General features: G+C 46.0%; 1 protein-coding gene across 1 annotated transcript in view; it reads left to right on the top strand.

Moving 5' to 3' along the window:
* ABCC10 (ATP binding cassette subfamily C member 10) overlaps positions 1 to 22778 on the top strand; it is an 80486-nt gene extending 57708 nt beyond the window's left edge. Inside the window, exons 13-22 of the mRNA XM_088442993.1 lie at positions 12092 to 12230; positions 13873 to 14062; positions 17249 to 17592; positions 18610 to 18779; positions 19339 to 19499; positions 19736 to 19989; positions 20122 to 20267; positions 20343 to 20440; positions 20673 to 20785; positions 20980 to 22778. Of these exons, the coding sequence (XP_088299119.1) occupies positions 12092 to 12230; positions 13873 to 14062; positions 17249 to 17592; positions 18610 to 18779; positions 19339 to 19499; positions 19736 to 19989; positions 20122 to 20267; positions 20343 to 20440; positions 20673 to 20785; positions 20980 to 21115 (1751 nt within the window). The 3' untranslated portion in view covers positions 21116 to 22778. The remainder of the gene's footprint in view (positions 1 to 12091; positions 12231 to 13872; positions 14063 to 17248; positions 17593 to 18609; positions 18780 to 19338; positions 19500 to 19735; positions 19990 to 20121; positions 20268 to 20342; positions 20441 to 20672; positions 20786 to 20979) is intronic.
* Positions 22779 to 24084: the final 1306 nt, after the last annotated feature.

Raw genomic sequence — 24084 nt, forward strand, 5'->3', positions numbered from 1 at the left:
TTAGTCAGATGCCTTGTCGGCCGTTTGCATTTTGACCGCCTCCCCTTCTATTGCCTGAATCATCCACACCTTCACTTCTATTTCTTGCAGCAGCACTTTAAATTCTGTCTTTTGCATCATCTGCACCTTCACTTCTATCTGCTTCCTGCATCTTCAGCACCTCTACCTGTCTACCTTCTACATCATCTGCACCTTCACTTCTATCTACTTCCTGCATCTTCAGCACCTCTACCTGTCTACCTTCTACATCATCTGCACCTTCACTTCTATCTACTTCCTGCATCTTCAGCACCTCTACCTGTCTACCTTCTACATCATCTGCACCTTCACTTCTATCTACTTCCTGCATCTTCAGCACCTCTACCTGTCTACCTTCTACATCATCTGCACCTTCACTTCTAATTACTTCCGGCATCTTCAGCACTTTCCTTCCTGTCTACCTTCTACATCATCTGCACCTTCACTTCTATCTACTTCCTGCATATTCAGCACTTTCCTTCCTGTCTACCTTCTACATCATCTGCACCTTCACTTCTAATTACTTCCGGCATCTTCAGCACTTTCCTTCCTGTCTACCTTCTACATCATCTGCACCTTCACTTTTATCTTTTTTTACTGCATCTGCAAATTAATTTTTCTTAATTTGCTGTATAATCCACACGTTCACTATTATCTATCATCAACACCTTCACTTCTATCTATTACTTCCATCAATTCTACATATACCAATAATTATAGCCACTCTGAGAGCTAGTTGAATTGTCGCTAATTCTAAAGACATATGTAACTGTGCGCTGTCAGTTAAAGTTTTTGGTTGGTAAGATTTTGAGAGCTAATTGAATCGCTGCCTATTAACGCTGTATGTGCTGGGCAGTCTTTGAATAAGACATTAAAATATACTGCTTAGCAATGCAGTCTGTGGATAGTAATCGTTAGCAATATAGATACTCCCAGTAAACTGAAGGTATTAATACTACGCTCACTAAACTGTGAATATGCTGTTTCTTGTCCTAATTGTGGGTGAAAGATTATTGCTGTTTGGAATTACGATTTTCAGATTATATTTAATTCTATGAAAATATTTCACTGACAGACAGCTACAGTATAACTAACATTGATTTTAGTGTCCAAGGAGGAATTAATTTCTTATCACGGGGATGTAGCTCCTGGGTTAAGTGCCTGGAGCTATTCAGTTGACTGCATTGTGCCCGTCACTTAAGCCAGGAGATGCACCCTACTGCAACTAATGCTCTGGTATTAAGTACCGGACGCGATGTGTACGCGGTAACACTGTAGCTAACCCTGAGGCATAGTTAGTGCGGATTTCTGCATGCACCTCAGGAGGATGGGAGCAGAAATCCCCTAATTGAGGGTTTTCTGCGCTGGCAATTGAATAGTTTAAATAATTTCTAACACTTTAAACACAGTATTTACATTTTTAAATTCAGTGATGGGAATGACACGATCCCAGGCTGAATCCTGACAAAGACAGGAGTGCTACTGATACCCCTTCTTTATCACCAATTATTAGAAAGAAGAAGAAAGGTTTAAGGGGTTTTCTACTTCAGGGTCCATAGGGGGTCCACAGGGTTGACCTTGGGGTATTGCTGGATCTGGATCCACGGGCACCACGCAGTTAAAGCTTTCACTGTTCCCAGGATGCACTTGAGTCCGTCCTCCTCTATACCCCGCCCCCGAGCCACAGGCACCTCAGTTTTAGTTGGTGCCCAGCCGGAGTCGGGTCACCCTGTCGCAGTGGGGCTGCAGGAGCAGCCCCTAAGCTTTATTTTAAAGAAAACATTTTTTATTTTTTTTCTTCTTTTTTTACACTATTAGAGCGGCAGCATCAGACTTTCCTTTAGGATGTCCACGCTGCCGCTCCTTCCCCCCGCTGGCGCCGCGACGCCAGTACAGATCTGGGGATTGCGGCGTAACCCCAGAGTCTGTACTAGCCGGGCTCTGGGGACTCCCATGACTGCTGCCGGAAGCGACGGGGATCATGGTAAGCCGCGGGTCGCCGCGTGTACCTCTCCCCTGCTAAAGGACAGTGTACACAGCGCTATAGCCCTCCCAGACACTGAATCTGGGCGGTTGATTGTAGCGGAGGGTGCAGTGAATACTAACTTTTCTGCATTGTATGTGACTATTGCTAGTGCTGCCTGTCTGTGACTTATTCTCCATTACTGTCAGCTTATACCTATCTCTTTCCTTCTCCTACAGCCCGGCAGGTGTGTGGGGGAAGCGCGTTTTCTGATATCCTCACTTATATAAATCACGTATTTGTGAGGTCAGTCACATATTGTTGTGTGCTACACAGTACCATATCTGGGCTGTTGTGTCGCATACTGGTGAGTGTGCGGGTGTTAATACCGTAATTCCTCTGATGATACGTATTTCTTGTGTATTTACTGTATCATGTCTGATGAGGAGACTGAGCGCTCTGTGGCTCCTATGCTATTTTCCTGCAGACGCTGTGCTGCTGGAGTTGATGGGAGGACTTATCTCAGGATGGTCTGTGCGGGCGGTGCCAGCTGGTACCAGGCCCCTCCAACCCCCCTGTGTCACAGGACCCTCCTTGGGCGATGTTTTCACAGGTGCTGGCGTCTATTGCGGACTTGTTATCGGTCCCATCAACGGTCCCTTCTAGGGCGTTGCCCCAGCCCACCATCCCCCATTCCCCGGGTATTCCGCAAATATTGCAGTCTCGCCCCGGGGCCCAGACTGTGGGTCCTTATTCGGGACTGCCTGTGTATGTGCAGTCTCCTCCAGTGATGCGTCTGTGGTGCCTTTGCAGAGTTTTGCTCCGACGGCTCCTCCACCTTGGGTGGATGTTCTCTCCAGCTCTGTACAGAGTCTGGCGGCCTCATCCTCGGCGTTTCAGTCATGTTGCAAAGTGATGTGCCACCAAGGGCGCCCAAACGTCCTGTTGTGAGTTCACTAGCTGCGCAGTTGTCGGACTCGGAAGTGTCCTCAGATGATGGAGAAATCCATGAGGACTCTGACTCTGATGCCATGGGGCAGGAGGTGGAAGCTAAGTCCTCCATTAATGTTTCAGCCTTAGTTAGGGCGGTGCGGGCTATCCTAAATGTAGAGGATGATACGCCGGCCCCTAGGTCGAAGTTTCCTAATTTTAAAAAAGCCAAGGTAACTTCGAATGTGTTTCCCCTATCTGATCAATTAACGGATCATATGGCGGCGGCCTGGCAATTACCCAGTAAGAGGTTCCGTCCACAGAAGAGGTTGGCGTCAAATTATCCTTTTCCTGAAGCTCATTGCAGGAAATGGGAGACTCTGCCGGCGGTGGATTCCCACGTCACCCGCTTGATCAAAAGCGCGACGCTGCCATTGCCGTCTATCTCCTCTTTGAAGGATCCAACGGACAGGAAGGTGGAGACTTGTTTAAAGTCCATTTACTCTCTTTCCGGGGCGGTGGCTCGCCCGTCCATAGCTATCTCCTGGGTGGCTAAAGCCATTGAGGCCTGGGCCAATACCTTGGAGGATACCTTTCCTGACGATGCTCCAGATATCCAGAGAGCGTTAGTGGGACAGATGCGGGATGCAGCTTCCTATATCGGGGAAGCGTCTTTGGATGCCAGCCTGCTCACTTCTAGGGTGTCGGCTGCAGCGGTGTCTGCTCGGCGGTTCCTGTGGCTGAGGTTCTGGAGGGCTGATGCAGACTCTAAAAAGGGTCTGGAGGCCTTGCCTTTTAATGGAGAATTACTATTTGGTCCGGATTTGGACAAAATAGTTGATACTTTGGCTAAGTCCAAGTCGGCTTTCCTCCCTCTGCACCGGCTAAAGTGAGGAGCTCTGCCTTTCGATCCTTTCGGGTTCAGGGTAAGGCCAAGGCTCAGTCCTTCCCGAGACATTCGGCGACCAAGGCCGCACCCAAGCCCAAGAAGCAGACATGGAGTGCTCGGCGCCCTTCTTCCAAGCAGGAGGATAAACCTGCTGCCTGATGGGACCGGCCTCTCTCTGGGGGACCCCAGAGTGGGAGGCCGACTTCTCCAATTCGCCCAGTGTTGGCACAATACCACCACGGATGCCTGGGTTCGAGAAATAGTCTCTCAGGGGTACACCCTGTCTTTTCGGTTCAGGCCGCCCCGCCAGTTTCTCTGTACGAGTCCTTCTCTGGACAAGACCAAAGCTGTCCAGATTCAGGTAGCTATAGAATCCTTGCTACAAGCAGGGGTCATTGTTCCCGTTCTGCAGTCTCAGCGCGGGACGGGGTACTATTCTACTCTGTTTCTGGTGCAGAAACCCAATGGTTCTCATCGCCCTGTTCTGAATTTGAAGTCTCTGAAGAAATACCTCAGAGTTCCCAGGTTCAGGATGGAAACGTTACGTTCCATCATTCTGGTGATGGAACCCGGGGATTACATGGTCTCCCTCGATATCCAGGACGCCTATCTCCATGTGCCCATAGCACCGGCACATCAGCGGTTTCTGAGGTTTGCTATCCTGAACCATCACTACCAGTTTCGGGCGTTGCCTTTCGGCCTTTCCACGGCTCCGAGGGTGTTCACCAAGGTGATGGCCGTTAGGGCTGCCCACCTTCGGGGTCAGGGTATATGGCTGTTGCCGTACCTGGACGATCTTCTGCTGCTGGCAAGCTCCCCGGAGGTGCTTCTTCGACATCTCCACCTGACCATTGCTTGTCTTCAAGCACACGGGTGGTTGATAAATTGGTCTGATCCCATCACAACGGATGGTCCATCTGGGAGCACTTCTGGATTCTTGTCAACAAAGGATTTTCTTGACTCCGGAAAAGGTGTCCTCCGTACAACTGAGGATACACAGTTGCCTGAGCAGTGGCAGAGTGTCGGTCCATTCAGCAATGAGAGTCCTGGGGTCCATGGTGTCGGCATTCGACATGGTGGAATTTGCCCAGTTCCATTCCAGGCCCCTGCAGGGGCAGATTCTATCGGAGTGGAACGGGTTATCTCACCGGATCCGATCCCAGATGCTGGTTTTGTCCCCGGAAGTGCGCCGGTCTCTGGCGTGGTGGCTTCAGTCAGCTCATCTCGTCCAGGGTCGCCCCTTTTGGATCCCGGACTGGGTTCTGCTTACGACAGATGCCAGTCTCCGGGGTTGGGGGGCAGTGACCGGCTCGTTGTCTCTTCAGGGCCGTTGGTCGGCGGAGGAAGCTGCCCTTCCCATAAATGTTCTAGAGCTGCGGGCGGTGTACCGTGCTCTACTGTCATCAGGCACCGTTCTTCACGGAAGAGCAGTTCAGGTGCAATCGGACAACGCTACCACGATAGCGTACATAAATAGCCAGGGAGGGACTCGCAGTCGAGCTGCGATGTCGGAGGTGTCTCAGATCCTGGCTTGGGCGGAGTGCCACCTTCCGGCAATCTTGGCAGTCTTCATCCCGGGAGTCCTCAACTGGGAGGCAGACTTCTTCAGCCGTCACGACGTGCATCCCGGGGAATGGTCGCTTCACCCAGAGGTGTTTCAACTTCTCGTGGACAATGGGGACTGCCGGAGTTGGACCTGATGGCCTCCCGTCACAACTGCAAGTTGCCCGTGTACGGCTCAAGGACAAGAGATGCCGGTGCAAGCCTAGTGGACGCACTGTCGGTGAAATGGACGTTTCACCTAGCGTACCTGTTCCCTCCGATCTCCCTGCTACCTCGGGTACTCAGAGAAATTAAACAGGATGGGGGCACGTTTCTGCTGGTGGCTCCAGCGTGGCCCAGACGTCCTTGGTACTCCGATCTCAGAAGCTTGTCTGTAGACGCTCCGTTCCTTCTGCCTCAGCATCGGGACCTGCTGTCTCAGGGGCCCTGCCTTTACCCGGATCTGGGTCGGCTGTCTTTGACGGCGTGGCTCTTGAGACAGCCGTCTTAAGGTCCCAGGGTTTTTCAACCTCTGTCATCGGTACCATGCTGAGGGCGCGCAAGCCTGCCTCTGCACGGATTTACAACAGAGTGTGGCACACTTACTTTCAGTGGTGTGAGTCCAGAAACTTTGATCCTCAGGTGTTCAGGGTTTCTAGGATTTTGGCATTTCTACAGTCAGGTCTTGACCTGGGCTTACGTCTTGCTTCCCTGAAGGTTCACGTATCGGCTCTGTCTGTTTGGTTCCAACGACAGATTGCTACCCTGCCTGATGTTCACACCTTTTTCCAAGGTGTGCTTAGGATTCAACCTCCCTTTGTGCCTCCAGTGGCTCCATGGGACTTGGCGGTGGTTCTTCGGGTCCTGCAGGGACCTTCCTTTGAGCCTCTTGAGTCCGTTGACCTCAAGTGGTTAACACTGAAAACTGTGTTTCTCCTGGCAATTGCTTCAGCCAGGAGGGTATCCGAGTTGGGGGCACTTTCATGTAGTCCCCCCTTCCTAATTTTTCACCAGGACAGGGCCGTGCTTCGTACTCGTCCTAAGTTTTTGCCTAAAGTAGTCTCTAAGTTCCACATCAATCAGGAACTTGTGGTACCAGCTTTTCAATCTCCTGATCTTACAGCTGGTGAGGCTTCATTGGACGTTGTCCGTGCTCTCAGAGTTTATGTTGATCGGACTGCTTCTGTAAGAAAGTCCGATTCCTTGTTTGTTCTCTTTGGTTTTCATAAGAGGGGTTGGCCTGCCAACAAACAAATGTTAGCCCGTTGGCTTTGTTCTGTTATTAGGGAGGCTTATATACAGGAACGTTTACCTGTTCCAGCCTCTGTTAAGGCTCTTTCCACTCGGTCTGTGGGTCCTTCTTGGGCTGCTAGACGTGGTGCCTCTGCTGTTCAGCTATGTAAGGCGGCCACTTGGTCTTCAATTCAGACATTTTTGAGGTTTTCCGTCTACCATTTCTGTGAGTATGGTTTCTTGTGTTTTCCAGTCTTCCTTCGCTCTGTTTAGTCTCCTCCTCCGGCCTTGGCTGCTTACCAACTGAGGTGCCTGTGGCTCGGGGGCGGGGTATAGAGGAGGACGGACCCAAGTGCATCCTGGGAGCAGTGAAATCTTTAACTGCGTGGTGCCCGTGGATCCAGATCCAGCTATACCCCAAGGTCAACCCTGTGGACCCTATGGACTTCGTAGAAACAGAGATAACAAAGGTAAGTTCTTACCATATCTCTTGTTTTACTCAGTGCATCTGCCCCTTTCCAACATACAGTCTTGTAAATCAATGTGAATATCCATTAATTAATTAAAACATATAACTATTATTTAAATACCTTAATATTTAAGTACAGGTAATAGCAGTAAGATATAAAATAAAGAAGTGATAACAGAAAAGAATATGTGAAATAAATTAGAATTTAAAACTAAGGTGTCCACTCGCTTTCTAATCCTTTAATATCTCCAACAGATGTATATTTCTGGTTTTAGATTAACAGTGATGTAATTCTCACTTCTAACTGTAGCAATTTAATTGTTTCTCTCAATATTGGCAACTTAATTTCTGACTTGCTACAGTGTTCAGGTATTCTGATAATTGTTGCTACATATGTATCTAATATTGGTTACTGATCTGCATCTGACCAGATCCCATTATCTGAGGTATGAATAGTCATTTGAATGATGAATAAACCAAAGGGTCATATATTGTAATAACCACAAAATCACCGCTGAATTCCAGCGCAACTAAATGTTGAAACTCTGACCATTCAGTGTCATTGGGAATAAGTCCTTTGGACTGAATACATACAGTTGTTTGAGTCTTATTGGCGATAGCCGTCCCTCAACATGCTGTGTATTTACTACATATATCCTTTTCTGATGTATATATCGGTTCCTAATATATTGTAAATACACTCCTTATTTCCCTGTATGCGAGTACCTGCTTCACTCTGGATATTGCTTGTCACATATATCATTCCTGGAGTCTCGATACTCACTGCCCTATTTCAAACCAATCAATTCAACAAAAATATATGTATATAATTGCTCCAGGGTTACGGACCTGTGAGCATTTGAACAATTTGCAATTATGTTCAGAATGGCTTATATATTATTGGTTCTGTTGTGTTTTTAATTGATTGGTTTGTAATCGGGCAGTGATAGTAAGTACTTGTGTCATCTAGAATAATATCGCTGCTAGACTGCATACCAGGAGGAGATACTAATGTTGAACGTTGATCTATTATATGCAAACATCGGTACTCTGATACAAATGAATAAGCAATCGATGGAATAATAATGCCCATCGGCACCTGGACATATTGCTAAATATTGGAATAAATACGTGTTTTTGATAGCTTTCAAAGGCGCAGGTAATATCAGCCACACTCGGTAGTAGGGAAGCACCAATTTCTCCAATAATATACAGATACAACAGATAAATACCAAACTGTCAGCGCTTCCTCTGTTCCACATATAAAATAATACAATCATAAAGAGTTCATCTGATTGTGATTAACGAAGACCAGCTTCCACAGATATTCCGGAGTTGGCCCATATGAAAAAAACAGAGAACATATACAATGTATATTATATAATGAAATGAGCGCACCAATCCAATGGTGCTGCAGGAAGTGCTTGGGTGGCTGCTTACACCCTATAAACCACAATCAATACAGTACTTGCAATTCCCGCGCTCCTCTGGAGTAACAGTCAGATTCAGGAAAAGTTAATGAATGAGAAAATTTCTCCCGGAATAAATTCCTACGTTGTTCCTTTTCAAATGGTGCAACCAATGAATATGTCAAAATTCCTTCGGGATTCCGGCTGTTGGCATTGTGACCGCTGGAATCCTCGATGTGTAGTATTACTATCCCGAAACACTTTCTATCCCAGGGACTCAGGATTTTCAAGGGGATTCCAGATTTCTCTGTAGCAGATTCCTGCAGCCACCATAAGTAGGGATACGTTTAATATCCTGACATCGAGGATTCCAGCGGTCACAATGCCAACAGCCGGAATCCCGAAGGAATTTTGACATATTCATTGGTTGAACCATTTGAAAAGGAACAACGTAGGAATTTATTCCTGGAGAAATTTTCTCATTCATTAACTTTTCCTGAATCTGACTGTTACTCCAGAGGAGCGCGGGAATTGCAAGTACTGTATTGATTGCAACATATACAATGTATTGGGTATTCAGATATAAAACACCCTTTATATAATACAAGGGGTTTTTATCTAAAAATTACATACAGAATATGCTCCACTTTTAGGGGGTTAAAAGAATAGCTCACATATTATGCTTACATGTCACCTGTACAATGCAATCACGTAAAGGTATCTTTATGGCCGTTACCAATTCCTTACAGGTGATATTCCACAGAAATAAGGGCTCACATGTATGCTTACATCAAGGGAGCTTGAGTAAAACTCTTAAAGGTTTCTTTAAATTCCACCACTGACACCCTTGGTGCACACCCCCATATAAACTGGATTCTTTACTTTTATGAAGTGCTTACTTGCAACAGATATTCTCTCCGCACATCACGGTTTCTTTGTACAGATATTCAGACAATTTTCAAAGATCAAGCCAGCTCCACATGTAGAGAAACATATGCAGACTTCATAGCGCAGCACATTAAAAGGTGTTTAATAGATAAAACAAAAAGCACATGAAACAAATAGGTTAGCGGGCAGTGAGCTGCTGGTACCTTGTGGAAGGATTCCTTTTGTGCCCCATAGATGTCCGGCGGTCTAAAAAGAACTGGTGATGCAATTGTATTTCCTTCATTTTAGTGTGCGTAGCCAACCTATTTGTTTCATGTGCTTTTTGTTTTATCTATTAAATACCTTTCAAGGGCTAATGTTCACCAATCACTTTCTCACTGTTCACTTGTTTTTTTTTTTTTTTTTAATTCAATAATTTTTTTATTTGTTTTCAAGAAAAAATTCAAACATAAACAGTAATAAAAATAAATAAAAAATTGTTTTACATCGCAATAAACAGTCTGTGTGTGGTCATATTACATATACTCTATACAATAGTACAAATCAAACAGGGCATACTACAGTACGGGTTCTTGTTCAGGACATACACCCTGGGCATAAATTATACAGCAAGATTAAAGCAATTACACAGCTTTATGCAAATATATATCCCTGTTCACATACATATCACCTCATCTACATCACATTAAATATGAGGAATCTCAGTACTACGCACAGCTCTATCCCCAGTGGTTATCTGCATAGTATCAAGTCTAGTTTCACCCAGTCTCCGCACATATGATGAATCCAGCCATCTACCCCAAATAAGTTGAAATTTCTTTTCAGCCTTTCTAGCTACGTACACAAATGTCTCATGCGCCAAGGTCTCATTTACCAGTGCTATCCATTGTCCTATCGATGGACCTTCAGGGGCCATCCATGTTCTAGCTATGCAAACCTTGGCGAGCATACATAACTTAACAACATATTGTGCAGAATATTTATCTAGTGTATCTTCTCCAAGAGCAGCTAAAGTGCACACCATTGGAGTTAACACATCCCGGGGAACACCAGTGGACTCACTGTTCACTTGTTAGAGGCCACAGGGTGATCCCGGTCCACAGTACTCCAGGCAGCTTTTGTCTGTGTGCCAGAGTTTATTGCATCTCATTTTTTGTACTGGAAGTCTATTGTGAATGCTAAAACATATTACATCAAAGAAGCAGAGCCAGAATTGCGCAAATCCATACCAATGATATACTTAGAGCTGCAAATAATAACTGGGATTCCCCTTCATTGCGTCTGAGAATGGTCTTGGTTTTTCTGTCTTCATTATTAGGTTGCATATACTCTTGTATTGTTCTCAATTGTATTTTGGTTACTAGAATGCTCTCTCTTGTATTTAGGTCACTCGAATGCTCTCTGTTGTATTTAGGTCACTCGAATGCTCTCTTGTATTTAGGTCACTCGAATGCTCTCTTGTATTTAGGTCACTCGAATGCTCTCTGTTGTATTTAGGTCACTCGAATGCTCTCTTGTATTTCAGTGTCTGATTTCAGCAGAGGACGGCGTTGCTATCGCTGCTAACATGGTAGCAGCTGTGATAGCACTGATATGGTACTGCAGCAGTAGCCATCATGCCTCCTTACTGATTTGAGCTGCGTCCAAGGACGCAGCATCGGATCATCTGTGATCCCATTGGCCGGCTAAGTGACCCACGGGGTCACGCAAGCCGGCCACCGCAGATGCACAAAAGAGGCCAGGAAATCTCTGTCAGCCGACGGAGAACCTGGCCTGTTCTCTCCCCCGTAACAGCAGCGACATGGTTCTGTTTTTTGGGAAACGGAGGCAGTCGCCACAACAGCAGACTGTCAATCGCTGACAGTCTGCTGCCGGACTGCGTCCGGGATCACAGACCCGCTCTGCAAATGCACAAAATGGGTCCTGCTTATGCGCAGACTCCCGATAATCGGGAATCTGCGATCAGCAGTGCACTAGCGTGAATGCTCTCTGTTGTATATTGCCTGCATAAAACTATGCCCATATTGCATAAACCAGTGCCCATTATTTTGACCATTCCCTGCACACAATGTATATGTGGGCACTAAGGGGGTAGCTTGTGAACCGAAGGACAAACCATTTTAATCTTCTTCACCTGAATAAAACCAATGTTACTGTTATTAGACTTTTGTGAATGCTTAAACATATTACATCATATAAGCCCAGCCAGAATGGAGCAAATTCATGCCAATTATATACTTAGAGATGACTACAAAGAATAACTTGGATTTCCCATCATTGTTTCTGAGAATGGTCTTGAACCTGAGTAATCTCTTACTCATTCTATCTTGGTTGTTAGGTGGCACATACTCTTCAAAATAATCAGCTTCCTATTTACACAGCTGTGTGATATGGCTGTTATGGGTCCCTTCCCTGCTACTGTGTGGTCCCCTGTGAGAAATAGAATGGACTCAAGTTTGCACACAAAAAAGGACAAATATTTGGTTGAAATTTTAAACCATGTCTACTTCCTGCGGTTTTTAAACTTGGTAAAGCATAAGAAAAGGTTTTTGTATTCCACATTTAAACATCTTTTTTGCAGTTACAGCATTTCCGTGTGTAACGCTGTGCGCTTTTATGTAAGCTCCACCTCCTGACATGTTAAAACTCCGATCATGTTTGCAGCAGCTCATCCGTTTGCTGAATGTGCACACTCAGACATAAAGATGGTTGATGGGTGTATTTATTTCTATGTGTATGTACCATTACAGCCTCGAGGAACGTTTCTGACTGGTGGCTGTCACACTGGATTTCAAGCTTACCAGACCAACCAAGAAACTCTTCCCTTGCAAGTTTTACCCTGTCTGCGATGTCTCCCTCATTGCTTCTGTTCTCCACTGGGGGTCTTGTGTAAGTATTATAGAACCAATGCTCTAGTGCAGTCATAACCTGTATTTCAGAACAAATGTGCATGGCATTTATGAACCAAGTAATCAAGTTACTATAGATATATATATATATATATATATATATATATATATATATATATATATATAAATAAATAAAATCAGACTCATAAACGCCCAGCCCAAACTCCTCAACCTAGAAACATGAAAATTGGGGAGAATATCCCTTTCATGATGTAAGTACCCACTAAGAAGGGATTTTTCAAAATTCGACTCCTAAAGGGTTGCAAGGGGATAAAATATATCCTTCCCCTGTACAATATCCTGACTGACTGTCTCACTGTGGCTATAGCACAGTTCATATTCAAACACCAACTGTCACCCCAAGTGCTGCCACACATCACTGGCAGTTGGTGTGACTCCCCTATTTTAATGGTGAGGGAAGGGAATGTGTTACTACAGAGGTGAGCGGAAAATGTGTTTTACTACAGAGGTGAGGGATGGAGATGTCAAATGTCTTACTACTGGGTGAAGGAAGGAAATGTTGTGTCAACAAAGGCTGAGGGAGGGGAATGTGTTACTACAGGTGTGACCGGATATAATGTGTTACTCCAGAGGTGAGGGAGGGAAATGTGTTAATCCAGAAGTGAGGGAGGGGGATGTGTTACTCCAGAGGTGAGGGAGGCGAATAAGTTACTACAGGTGTGAGTGAGGGTAATGTGTTACTACAGGTGTGAGGGAGGAATTGTATTTCTACACAGGTGAGGGAGGGAAATGTTGATTGTGTTACAAAACGGGCGAGTGAGGGAAAGGTGTTACTGCAGAGGTGAGGGAGTGGAATGTGTTAGTACACAGGTGAGGGAAGGTAATATCTTACTATAGCATTGCTATAGAAGTGAAGTATTAATGTGTTATTGGAGTGGTGAGATGGAAATGGAAACAGTACACAGTCAGTATTACCAATATGTTACTCCCCTAGGTCAGTATATAGATGTGTCCACTTACATCTTACTTCCTTGCACTTTAAACAGCCCTTCTAGTCGCGCGCCATGCCGTGGCATGACTCGGTAGTTGCACAAAAAGATTCTCATCGTTACAGAGTCGCACAGCGCTCAAGCGTTATGTTTAATACGTATTTGGACAGATCTGTTTATACGCAGTACACACTATTATCCACGTGTTACACCCCTCAGGTCAGTATTTATACCCGGGACACCATTTTAATCACATGTTACATCGAGATACAGTCAATATCCTGGCAAAAAGGGATGCCAGCGCTTAGAATAATGGCGCCAGATCCCAACACGCGTCAGAACCCTGGCGTCGACATGCCAACCACCAGCATCCTGAATATCATTAGCGGGGTTAGGGGGAAGGTTAGAGTTAGGCACTAGGGGGAGGGTTAGGTTCTAGGGGGGGAGGGGTTAGGTTTAGGGGGAGGGGAGGGGGATGTTAGGTTTAGGCAAGGGGGAGGGAGGGTTAGGGGTAGGACAATGGTTAGGATGCCGGTGTTGGGATTTTGACGGCCCGTATCCGGAGCGCCGCCATCGCGTACCCAACCCGTTACATCCCCAGGTCAGTATATATACTCAGTATGCAGTGTTGGCCAGTGTTTGGTACGAGATGTTTTTTTTTTCTATATTTAGGTCCCCGGTCAGCTGGGATCAGTCTACAGAGCAGAACTCTTCTCTGGATATAACCTTCTATTTGTCAGTCTACGGGGGAATTGCGGTAGCAAACTCCATCTTCAGCGCCCTGCGTGCTCTGCTTTTCGCCTTTGGAGCTGTCCGGGCAGCCAATGTGATCCACAGACGCTTATTACAGCGAGTGCTGAGGGTAAGACTCACAATCGCCTCTCCGTGTAGACCCTGTGCCCGTTATCATTAGAATCCGTACATCCTCAGAGTAGTAATTCATTGTTAGTCTGAATAGTTATTACAAAAATGAACTAAGTCCTCAGTGTTGGCTATTGTACTGTTGATGAGGTACATTTGTAGCCTCATTGCTGCAGACATATGGGATGTGGTCAGTAACCCGACCGCTGGGATTCCGGCAGTCAGAACACCGACGCCAGAATCCTGGCACTAGTCAGAGTACTGGCGTCGGTATACCGACCGCCAGGATACCGGATGTAAGTACTGGGGTTAGGGGGAGGGTTAGGGTTAGGCACTAGGGGGAGGGTTAGTCACTAAGGGTGGAGGTCTAGGGTGCAGAGATGGGGATGTTGGGTTTTGGCACTAGGGTGGAGGTTATGTTCAGGCAGCAGGGAGGGAAGGTTAATGTTAAGGTAGGGGGAGGGTTAGAATACCTACCAACAAATGTTGGTATTCTAACCCTGTTGGGATGCCGGCGTCGGGATTTTGACTGCCGGGATCCCGAGCGCTGGCATCCCATATGTATTCCGGATAAATTTTGATATCAACCTGGCACATGAAGATGTCTGCTGTCCATCTACTGGGTGAACCAGCCACTCAGACCCACTGGTACACGGGCTTCTATTGGATAAATTGATGTGTATGGGTGTGATTAGGATGATTGTCAGCATCCTAGTTGTAACTGTTAACATTGCAAATCGGAGGCCCTTATGTATGAGAGTGGATCCAAAAGTTGGTGTCCTGACCATGAATAACAGAAAAATTTAAGTTCAAATGGCATTTATTTTTTTACATAGTCTCCATTTACTTCAATACACTTCTCCCATCGATGATCCAACCTCTTGATTCCGTTCAGGAAAAAGTCTGTTCATTGGTCCTCAAACCAGTTCTGTACAGTAGTCATGTCATTGTCATCAGACGCAAAAGTCTTCCCACGAATGTGTTCTTTGAGTATGAATTTCAGTAGCGTCATCTTCATTTGCAGATATTTAATGACGTCTTGAATTCCAGTTTTATCGATTTTTTTTCAGTATTCTCAATTTTTTAGTTTTTAGTGATGATGTCCCCTAATTTTAGTGATATTATTCCGCTTATTTTTCAATATCTGCAAAAATAAAAGAATTTCCAATAGTATTCTACTAAGACCTCTAGTACGTATATACATACATAAATACGAGGCGTCATCTACTACTACATCAGGACATGGACTTTTGGATCCACCCTTGTAAATGTACAATGAGCTAATTGGCCTTTGCAGGGTGGCATATCCAATTAGGCGCGAGTAAAGCTCTGGGTTCCACGCCTGGAGCTATTCATTTATTTGGCATTTTCCCCACATGGTAAACCCTTGTGCAACAAATCTAAATGGTTTCCTTTTGCGTTAAATCCCAGGGGGTGCATTGTAAGGCAGACTTTTCATTGCAGCTCTTGAATATGCAAGGAAAAGTACGCCCTCGGGGCTAAACGCACGGGGGATACGGGACGTGATTAAACAGGTCCAAGGTAAATCCCGCAGCTACTTGGATATGCCCCACAGATATTAGTAGATCTGATTAAGATACATTTTGTGTAAGCTCTGACATATGATGACACTGGTTTTAATGGTTACACTGAGATGCGGGGTGCCAATCAGGCATCTGTGCTATGAGCAGGTCAGCAGAGATGGTGGGAGACGTCATACAAATAAATATATTCTGTCATATTAGGATAAACAGGGCCCTCGACAACTGTTTAATCTATGTGAATAGCGCCACGCATAGCACGAGACACGCACCCGCGAGCAGATACGCGCACTGCATACACAACCGCACCTCCATAGGAATGCATGGTGCGATCGCAGTGCTCGCCATACGTAGCGTATGTAGGCACAGGGAATACCATGGCGTGATGCGTGCGCACGTCTGTGGCGCGATCAGCCACAATGTAAATGGCTGCATCTGTACGTATGTCCATATACAAGTTTTTGCAGCGACATTTAAGAATTGTCCGGTGCCTTAGCCTTATCCTAAACCTGGAGAAAAGAGTGTTTGAAGATACAAAAAAATAAAAACTGTATTCCATAACCAACTGTACACACATCCCAGCATGGCATTAGAACGGCACAATGGCATCCAGCTCTTGAAGAAGCTAAATAGATGCCAGTTATAACCAAGTTCCGATTAAGGCATCCAAAGTGATCATGTGATTTCTTAAACTTATGTCCTTCGACCAATGAGGAATTATGTGTCTATGGGAACTAGCTCGGTGCCAAAACTACAAAGCTTTACGCGAGACAGCGCAGTGGTATAACAACGCCAGCTGCCGCACACTGGGATACTTACGGGTATTTAACCCTACAAATTTCACACTACATACAATATTCATATATTTAAGAAAGATAAATATCGCCTTAATACACAAATAAATAATGGCGCAGTCTTTGGAAATTAACTGATAAACCAGGTTAATGTCAATGTTAAGAAAAGCCGGCTATAAATGCAAGAAAAAGCAAATTAAAAAGGGGGGGTGGGGAGGACAAGTAAAGTGACTTGTTAGAATTAGTAAGAAAATAAAACAACAAGTGAACTCTTAAGAACCGTCTTCTAAAAAGATATTTAGAATATTCTGTATTTGATGCTAGTTTTTACTCCCGCAGACGGGGGCTGGCCTGGGCTCTGTAGCTGATCCAGCTCTTCTGGCTCTATTTCATGTTTTTTTTAAGACCACTTCTTTTCCGTTATTAGATTACATCTATTATTAATATTATTATTATTCTTATTCTGTTTTTATTTTTTTACATTGGCAGCATCTTTGGATGAGAATTGACAAGCACTTGACAGTTAACAATTTGCGAGATCACTAATTAAAACGCGCCCTTTAAATCGAAAACTTAGCCATAAGAACGGGGGTCAGGGTGGTATTTTCGGCACAGTGCCGTGGCTATGGAGAATAGCTCCAGGAACTGGCTGCTGATCAGTATTGTATATAAAGCACAGCCATATTACGCTGCGCTGTAGAGCGAATATTTGTCAGTCACTTCAGTCCCTGCCCTAGTGGAGGTTAGTCGGGAACGTCTATATCATACATAACAAATGGTTATAAAGTCATATGGAACCCGTGGGGTTCCTGTCCTGCATTCTCTATGGGTTTCCTGTAATTCTCTCTCCAGGCTACGGTGACATTCTTCGACAGTACACCGGTCGGACGCATCATCAATCGTTTCTCCTCTGACCTATACTGTGTGGATGACTTCCTGCCCTTTATGCTCAATATATTCCTTGCCAACGTCTTTGGGCTGCTGGGAATGCTGGTGATGATCAGCTATGGGCTGCCCTGGATTCTGCCCATACTGCTGCCTCTTGCCCTGTTGTATTACTATATCCAGAGATTCTACCGCCACACGTCCCGGGAACTGAAAAGACTGCAGAGCATCACCCTGTCCCCGATCTACAGCCACTTCTCTGAGACCCTGAGTGGCCTGAGCACCATCAGAGCCACACGCCACACTGACAGGTAAGATACTGACTACCCCCTTTCTATCTACCAGCTCTCTGACTCATTACCCTGCCCTGTGCTTGGTACAGCTCACACAATTCTTAGGAAGCCACAAAGGCACATTTAATTCTCTGGGTGTGGGAGAGGGGGTAATAGAGCAGGAAGCCGCCGAAGAGTATGTATGATGTAGGGATGGGATTACACAGTCCACATAAAAAGTACCCTGTAGTCAGTAGGTGTGAGCCTGGTAACAAACACAGCACATTATTAGGCAGGAAAGGGTCATCGTGCCATAGCATATAACACCTCTGCTCCATACGCCCGACAGAACAATTCAATTGTTGCTCTGATCGGGCGCGAGTGCCATGGGTGCCCTTTACTTATCGCACTTGTCGCACCCTAATGTATCGGGTTTAGCTACATAAACGCCTAAAGTTGTGTCAGAGCCTCCAAACGATTTTTTGCAGATTGCTGCTTCTGATCTCACGAGGGTGCGAGCAGAAATCTTGGCACTCGCTCCTGAATGGGGCAACAAATGAATTGCTCCATCGGGTGCCCATTACTAATGGGCGCCCAAACAGCAACAACAGATTCCACCTTTAATGCTCTAATCCTAAAGGGGGGCATCCACTACACGATTTTAGCAGGCGATTGAACGATAATGACGTCGTTATCGTTCAATCGTTTAAAAATCGTTTATAAATCGTGCAGTGTGTGGTCGTTAACGATCAATGATGCGCGCTCCCGCTGGTCGTTTGATCGTCCATGCAGGTCAATTTCACTTGATCTATTAAAGAAAGTTTGCAAATCGTTCAGACTGAAAGATAAAATTTCAAGGGAAAAAATCAAGGGAAAATCGTTTAGAGATTGGACAGGGAGTAGATAGTCTAGTGGATGTGCCCCTTAAATGTTATAGTGGATTGTTGCGAGGTTATCATAGAAAGCATCAGCTGTATTCCCAGATATTACAGATCATTAGAGATAAGAGGGCAGGAATCTGATTTGTAAGTGTCTCCACGTGGCCTGTGGTTACAGGTTTGAAGCAGAATGTGAATCTCGTCTGGAGCTGAACCAGCGTTGCGTGTTTGCCAGTAACAGCGCTGTACAGTGGTTGGACATCCACCTACAGATGATAGGAGTAGTGGTGGTTACAGCCATCGCCATCATCGCTATTATACAGCACCAGAGGAGGGCCGGGGATCCAGGTGAGATGGATGCGGATATACAGTGACAGATCATAAGTAGTCATACAGTATTGTACAAAGTGATCATTGATGGAAAACACAGAAGGTAGTCCTAATATATACAGCAGTGTGGTTGCCTATAGCCGTGTACAAACCATTAGAAGTTGTCTTAACGCAAGTTGGGTGATACTTGGCAGGGAAGTGAGGAACTGCACAGGGGGGAGTATGACAAGTTTCACAAATCTGGAGAGAACAGTTTACAATACTGTATGGGACCTATAGAGATCTAGAGAGAACAGGTTACAAGATGTGACCTATAGAAATTTGGAGAGAACTTGTGACAGGGTGAGACCTATAGAGATCTAGAGAAAACAGGTTACAAAGTGAGACCTATAGAGATCTGGAGAGTACAGGTTACAAGGTATGACCTACAGATAACAGGAGAGAATAGGTTACAAGATATTTCAAGGTGTGAACTACTGAGACCTGGAGACTACATGGTACTAGGTGTGACCTATAATGATCTGGGAGGTCACAAAGAAATTACCTTTATAAGTTTTTTTTTCTTCTTCTTCATTAGGTCTGGTGGGACTGTCTCTATCCTATGCTCTCTCTATCACTGGTTTACTTTCTGGACTTATCTCCAGCTTCACTCAGACTGAGGCCATGATGGTGAGTGTGGAGAGAGCAGAAGAGTATTCTACAACTCTACCGTCTGAGCCAACAGAAGGGACAGTGATGGTGAGTTAGCCGGTGTGTCATTTTTAATGGAAGCTTCCAAGACAAAGACTATGTCAGCACTGATAGAACAGTATATAGTCTATAGTTAATGGACTTTTCCTAGTCTTTTATTGCAATTTAGTCCCATTATGATGTGGAACTTTCACAGGATGTCCAGTGTCGCCCAGAAGGACATCCAGAAGTGGTAATACCTTGTTTTCGCAATGCTCACATTTCATCTGTGTTGTTCTTCCCAGGTGGAGCTTGACTGGCCCAAAAATGGTCGCGTTGAGTTCAGAGATGCAGTTTTATGTTATCGTCCAGGTCTTCCCAATGCTCTCGATGGGGTTAGCTTTGCCATTTCCGCAGGAGAGAAGATTGGCATTGTGGGAAGAACGGGTTCTGGAAAGTCCACCCTGTTCCTTGCACTTTTCAGAATGATGGAATTGAATTCTGGATTTATTTTCATCGATAACTTGTCCACACGGGAGCTGAATTTGGATGTACTAAGGTGACCGATTAGATGTTGTGGCACGAGAACCACATGCTCCGCTTTTTTACCAGAAGTACTGATATAATACACACAGATGGATCACACATGTAGACCATATATAATAACGTATACTTATGTTATCCCGGCCAGATCGCGACTTGCTGTCATCCCTCAGGATGCCTTCTTGTTGAGTGGGAGCGTGAGGGAGAACCTGGACCCTCTTTCCCTTCACAAAGATGCTGATATGCTGGATGTCCTGGAGCAGTGTCATTTGCAGGACTTGGTGTCACGCATTGGTGAGTGTTTTTTTGGGCTGTGGACATGTAAAACGCATCAGGTACCAATTGTCCTCTGTTCTTCATGTCATGCAGGAGGCCTGGAGGCTGATGTTGGGGACAAGGGGAAGAGATTTTCTCTGGGACAGAAGCAGCTTTTGTGTCTGGCCAGAGCTTTGCTAACCCAAGCCAAGGTAATTCCAGCTGGATAATGTAGATGATAAACTTTTCAGTACAGGAACTCTTGCTGGTTATTTCTTGCATGTAGATGCTTGCACAGTAATAGTGTGCACACTCATCTCCGAATGTTATCAGTAAGGCACTGGTTCTGCGGTGTGTTAGGGGTGTCTGTCCCCTAAATATATGAACATACCATTTGTAAGACTGCATTAAACCTATCTACATCCAACGATCTCTGTTTGGCAGATCCTCTGTATTGATGAAGCTACAGCGAGTGTGGACCACCAAACAGACCACCTCCTCCAGCAAACCATCCGGGAGCGTTTCAGAGATCGTACAGTTCTCACCATCGCTCACAGGTACCCTGAATCCCTGACCTGTTACCCTCCCCCCTTTGTTTTTTCTATGCAGGGACACCATTGTCAAATTTACACACAGTTGCCACTGCCACACGCACATTTATATACACACAATCGCCACTCACACTCATGTACTCCTCTTACCTTACAACTCTCCCCCACATGTTAAAAACTCTGTCTCTCCTCTGTTATAGGCTGAACACTATCATGGATTCAGATCGAGTGCTGGTGATGCATGCTGGGAAAGTGGCTGAACTGGATTCTCCCATAGTTCTCAGCAACAAGAAAGACTCACATTTTTACAGACTAATAAACAGTGGGCAACTTTAAGGAGAGCGATCCTGTGCAGTAAGGGAGGCGGAGAAGCCTTTACAGTAAGAGATCTCAGAGCCAGTTCACTGAGAGGGATGGAGAATACAGCTGGTGCAGGGTGAGAGGGATGGAGAGTACAGCCGGTGCAGTGTAAGGGGTGAAGAGTACCGCAGTGCAGTGTGAAAGGCTGGAGAGTACATCCGATAGAGCTGGGAGAGGATGGACAGTACCGCTGCTACAGTGTAAGAGGATGGAGAGGACAGCTGCTGCAGTGTGAGAGGATGGAAAGTACAGGCGCCTGTAGTGCAAGAGGAGTACAGCCAGTACAGAGCGAGAGGATGGAGAGGACAGCCGCTACAGTGAGAGAGGATGGAGAGGACAGCCGCTACAGTGAGAGAGGATGGAAAGGACAGCCACTACTGTGAGAGAAGGATGGAGAGTACAGCCGGTGCAGTGTGAGAGCATGGAAAGTACAGGCGCCTGTAGTGCAAGAAGCTGTAGAGTACAGCCAGTACAGTGCGAGAGGATGGCGAGGACAACCGCTACAGAAAGAGAGGATGGAGAGTATGGCCGCTACAGTGAGAGAGGATGGCGAGTACGGCCACTACAGTAAGAGAGGATGGAGAGGACAGTCAGTACAGTGTGAGAGAATGGAGAGTATGGCCACTACAGTGCGAGAAGATTGAGAGTATAGTTACTACAGTACGAGAGGATGGAGCGTATGGCCGCTACAGTGCGAGAGAATGGAGAGTACGGCCGCTACAGTGAGAGAGGATGGAGCGTACGGCCGCTACACTGAGAGAGGATGGAGAGTATAACCAGTACTGTGTGAGGGAATGGAGAGTATGGCTGCTGCAGTGAGAGAGGATGGAGAGTATAACCAATACTGTGTGAGGGAATGTAGAGTACGGTCGCTACAGTGAGAGAGGATGGAGAGTATGGCTGCTACAGTGAGAGAGGATGGAGAGTATAACCAATACTGTGTGAGGGAATGTAGAGTACGGTCGCTACAGTGAGAGAGGATTGAGCATACGGCCGCTAGAGTGAGAAAGGGTGGAGAGTACGGCCGCTACAGTGAGATAGGATGGAGAATACGGCCACTACAGTGAGAGAGGATGGAGAGTACGGCCGCTACAGTGAGAGAGGATGGAGAGTACGGCCGCTACAGAGAGAGAGGATGGAGCGTACGGCCACTAGAGTGAAACGATGGAGAGTATGGCTGCTACAGTGAGAGAGGATGGAGAGTATAACCAATACTGTGTGAGGGAATGTAGAGTACGGTCGCTACAGTGAGAGAGGATGGAGGGTATAACCAATACAGTGAGAGAGGATGGAGCGTACGGCCGCTAGAGTGAGAAAGGGTGGAGAGTATGGCCGATACAGTAAGAGAGGATGGAGAGTATGACCAATACTGTGTGAGGGAATGAAGAGTATGGCCGCTACAGTGTGAGAGCATGGAGAGTATAACCAATACTGTGTGAAGGATGGAGAGTATGGCCGATACAGTAAGAGAGGATGGAGAGTATGGCCGATACAGTAAGAGAGGATGGAGAGTATGGCCGATACAGTAAGAGAGGATGGAGAGTATGGCCGATACAGTAAGAGAGGATGGAGAGTATAACCAATACTGTGTTAGGGTAATGGAGAGTATAACCAATACAGTCTGAGGGGATGGAGAGTATTCTCTCAAATGATAATTTCAAATGATTGATTACATGTAAAAATGGAGGGTAAAGAAAAGGAAATACACATAAGATACACGTGTATCAAAACATTCAAATACATGAAAAATGATTTAAAAGCGCATAATAAGTTTGTTTGCCCAACTCTGCCTTTTTTCGTTACCTTGGGTGCCCAGTTTGGGAACTCCTCTCCCTCCATTCTTGATTCTCCTGTTACCTTTTTTGGAACCAGTTGTGGGACTGCGTCTGTACTACTCTATTTGCTTTGCCCCCCCTTGACCCACTTACATATCTGTCTGGTTTTTCCCCTGAAGAATCGTTTAATGTCATAACTTATAAGTATGTTTTTAAGTTGCTATCCCTGGCCAAGGTTATTATAGCATGGACATGGCTCGGGGTTGAACCTCCTCTGTTTCACAGCTGGATTTCCTTAGTCAATGATACTGTTAACCACGAGAGGTTTGTTCTTCCTCCACTAGGGGGCACAGGGTTGACTCTGGATATAGCCTGGAGAGGAGAATCCGGGCAGCAAATGGTTAATGAAATTTACCCACAAGCCCAGGCTCCTCTCCTCTATACCCCGCCCCCAGCCACTGGACCTCTGTTTTTAGTTTGGTGCCAAGGCAGGAGCTGGGCACTACTTTCAGGGAGGATCAGTTAGATGTCCTCCCGTATGCTATTTAATTTGAATTACTTATTTTTTATAGTGTTTTACTACTATAGAGTGGGCAGTGTGAGACGTCCTATAGGACGCCCCACTGTCACTCCAGCATCGGTGGCTGCAGCACTGGTGACTAGGTCAATGACTTCGGCCATGTTCTGCTTCACACCGGGAGCCACAAGCCACAGCCGGCATTCACTGGGGAGAAGGTAAGGCGGCTCCCTGCATGCATGGAGCTGCGGCTTTCACCGCCGGAGCAGGAGACCCCCATGCGGTGCTGACAGGGGCTGCTGGTCTGACCGCGCTGCCCACTAGACCACCAGGGAATATTACATGGCAGGGGCTGCTTAATAGCAGCGGCGGCAAAATCAGCTGGGGGAGGCGGACGCTTCCCCGTAGCCCCTCCTCCAACCCTGGGGCAAGCTTTCCCTCCGCGGCCAGCAAGACCCAGGCAGATCCTCTCCCCTCTCAGACGTTAAGCGGCCATTTGACCACAATGCCTGCCTAAACGCTCCCAGCAGCTAGCTAGTTAAATTGCTTCTTCCTGCTACTTGTAAGTAAGTGTACCCTGCATGTGTCCCTGTACCTGGTGTGGTTACTGGTCACTGAGGGAACATCCCTGGCAGGGGTGAGTAAAGTATATA

Source organism: Taudactylus pleione, unplaced genomic scaffold (assembly GCF_031769625.1).
Source record: "Taudactylus pleione unplaced genomic scaffold, aTauple2 ptg000320l, whole genome shotgun sequence".
Taxonomy (NCBI): domain Eukaryota; kingdom Metazoa; phylum Chordata; class Amphibia; order Anura; family Myobatrachidae; genus Taudactylus; species Taudactylus pleione.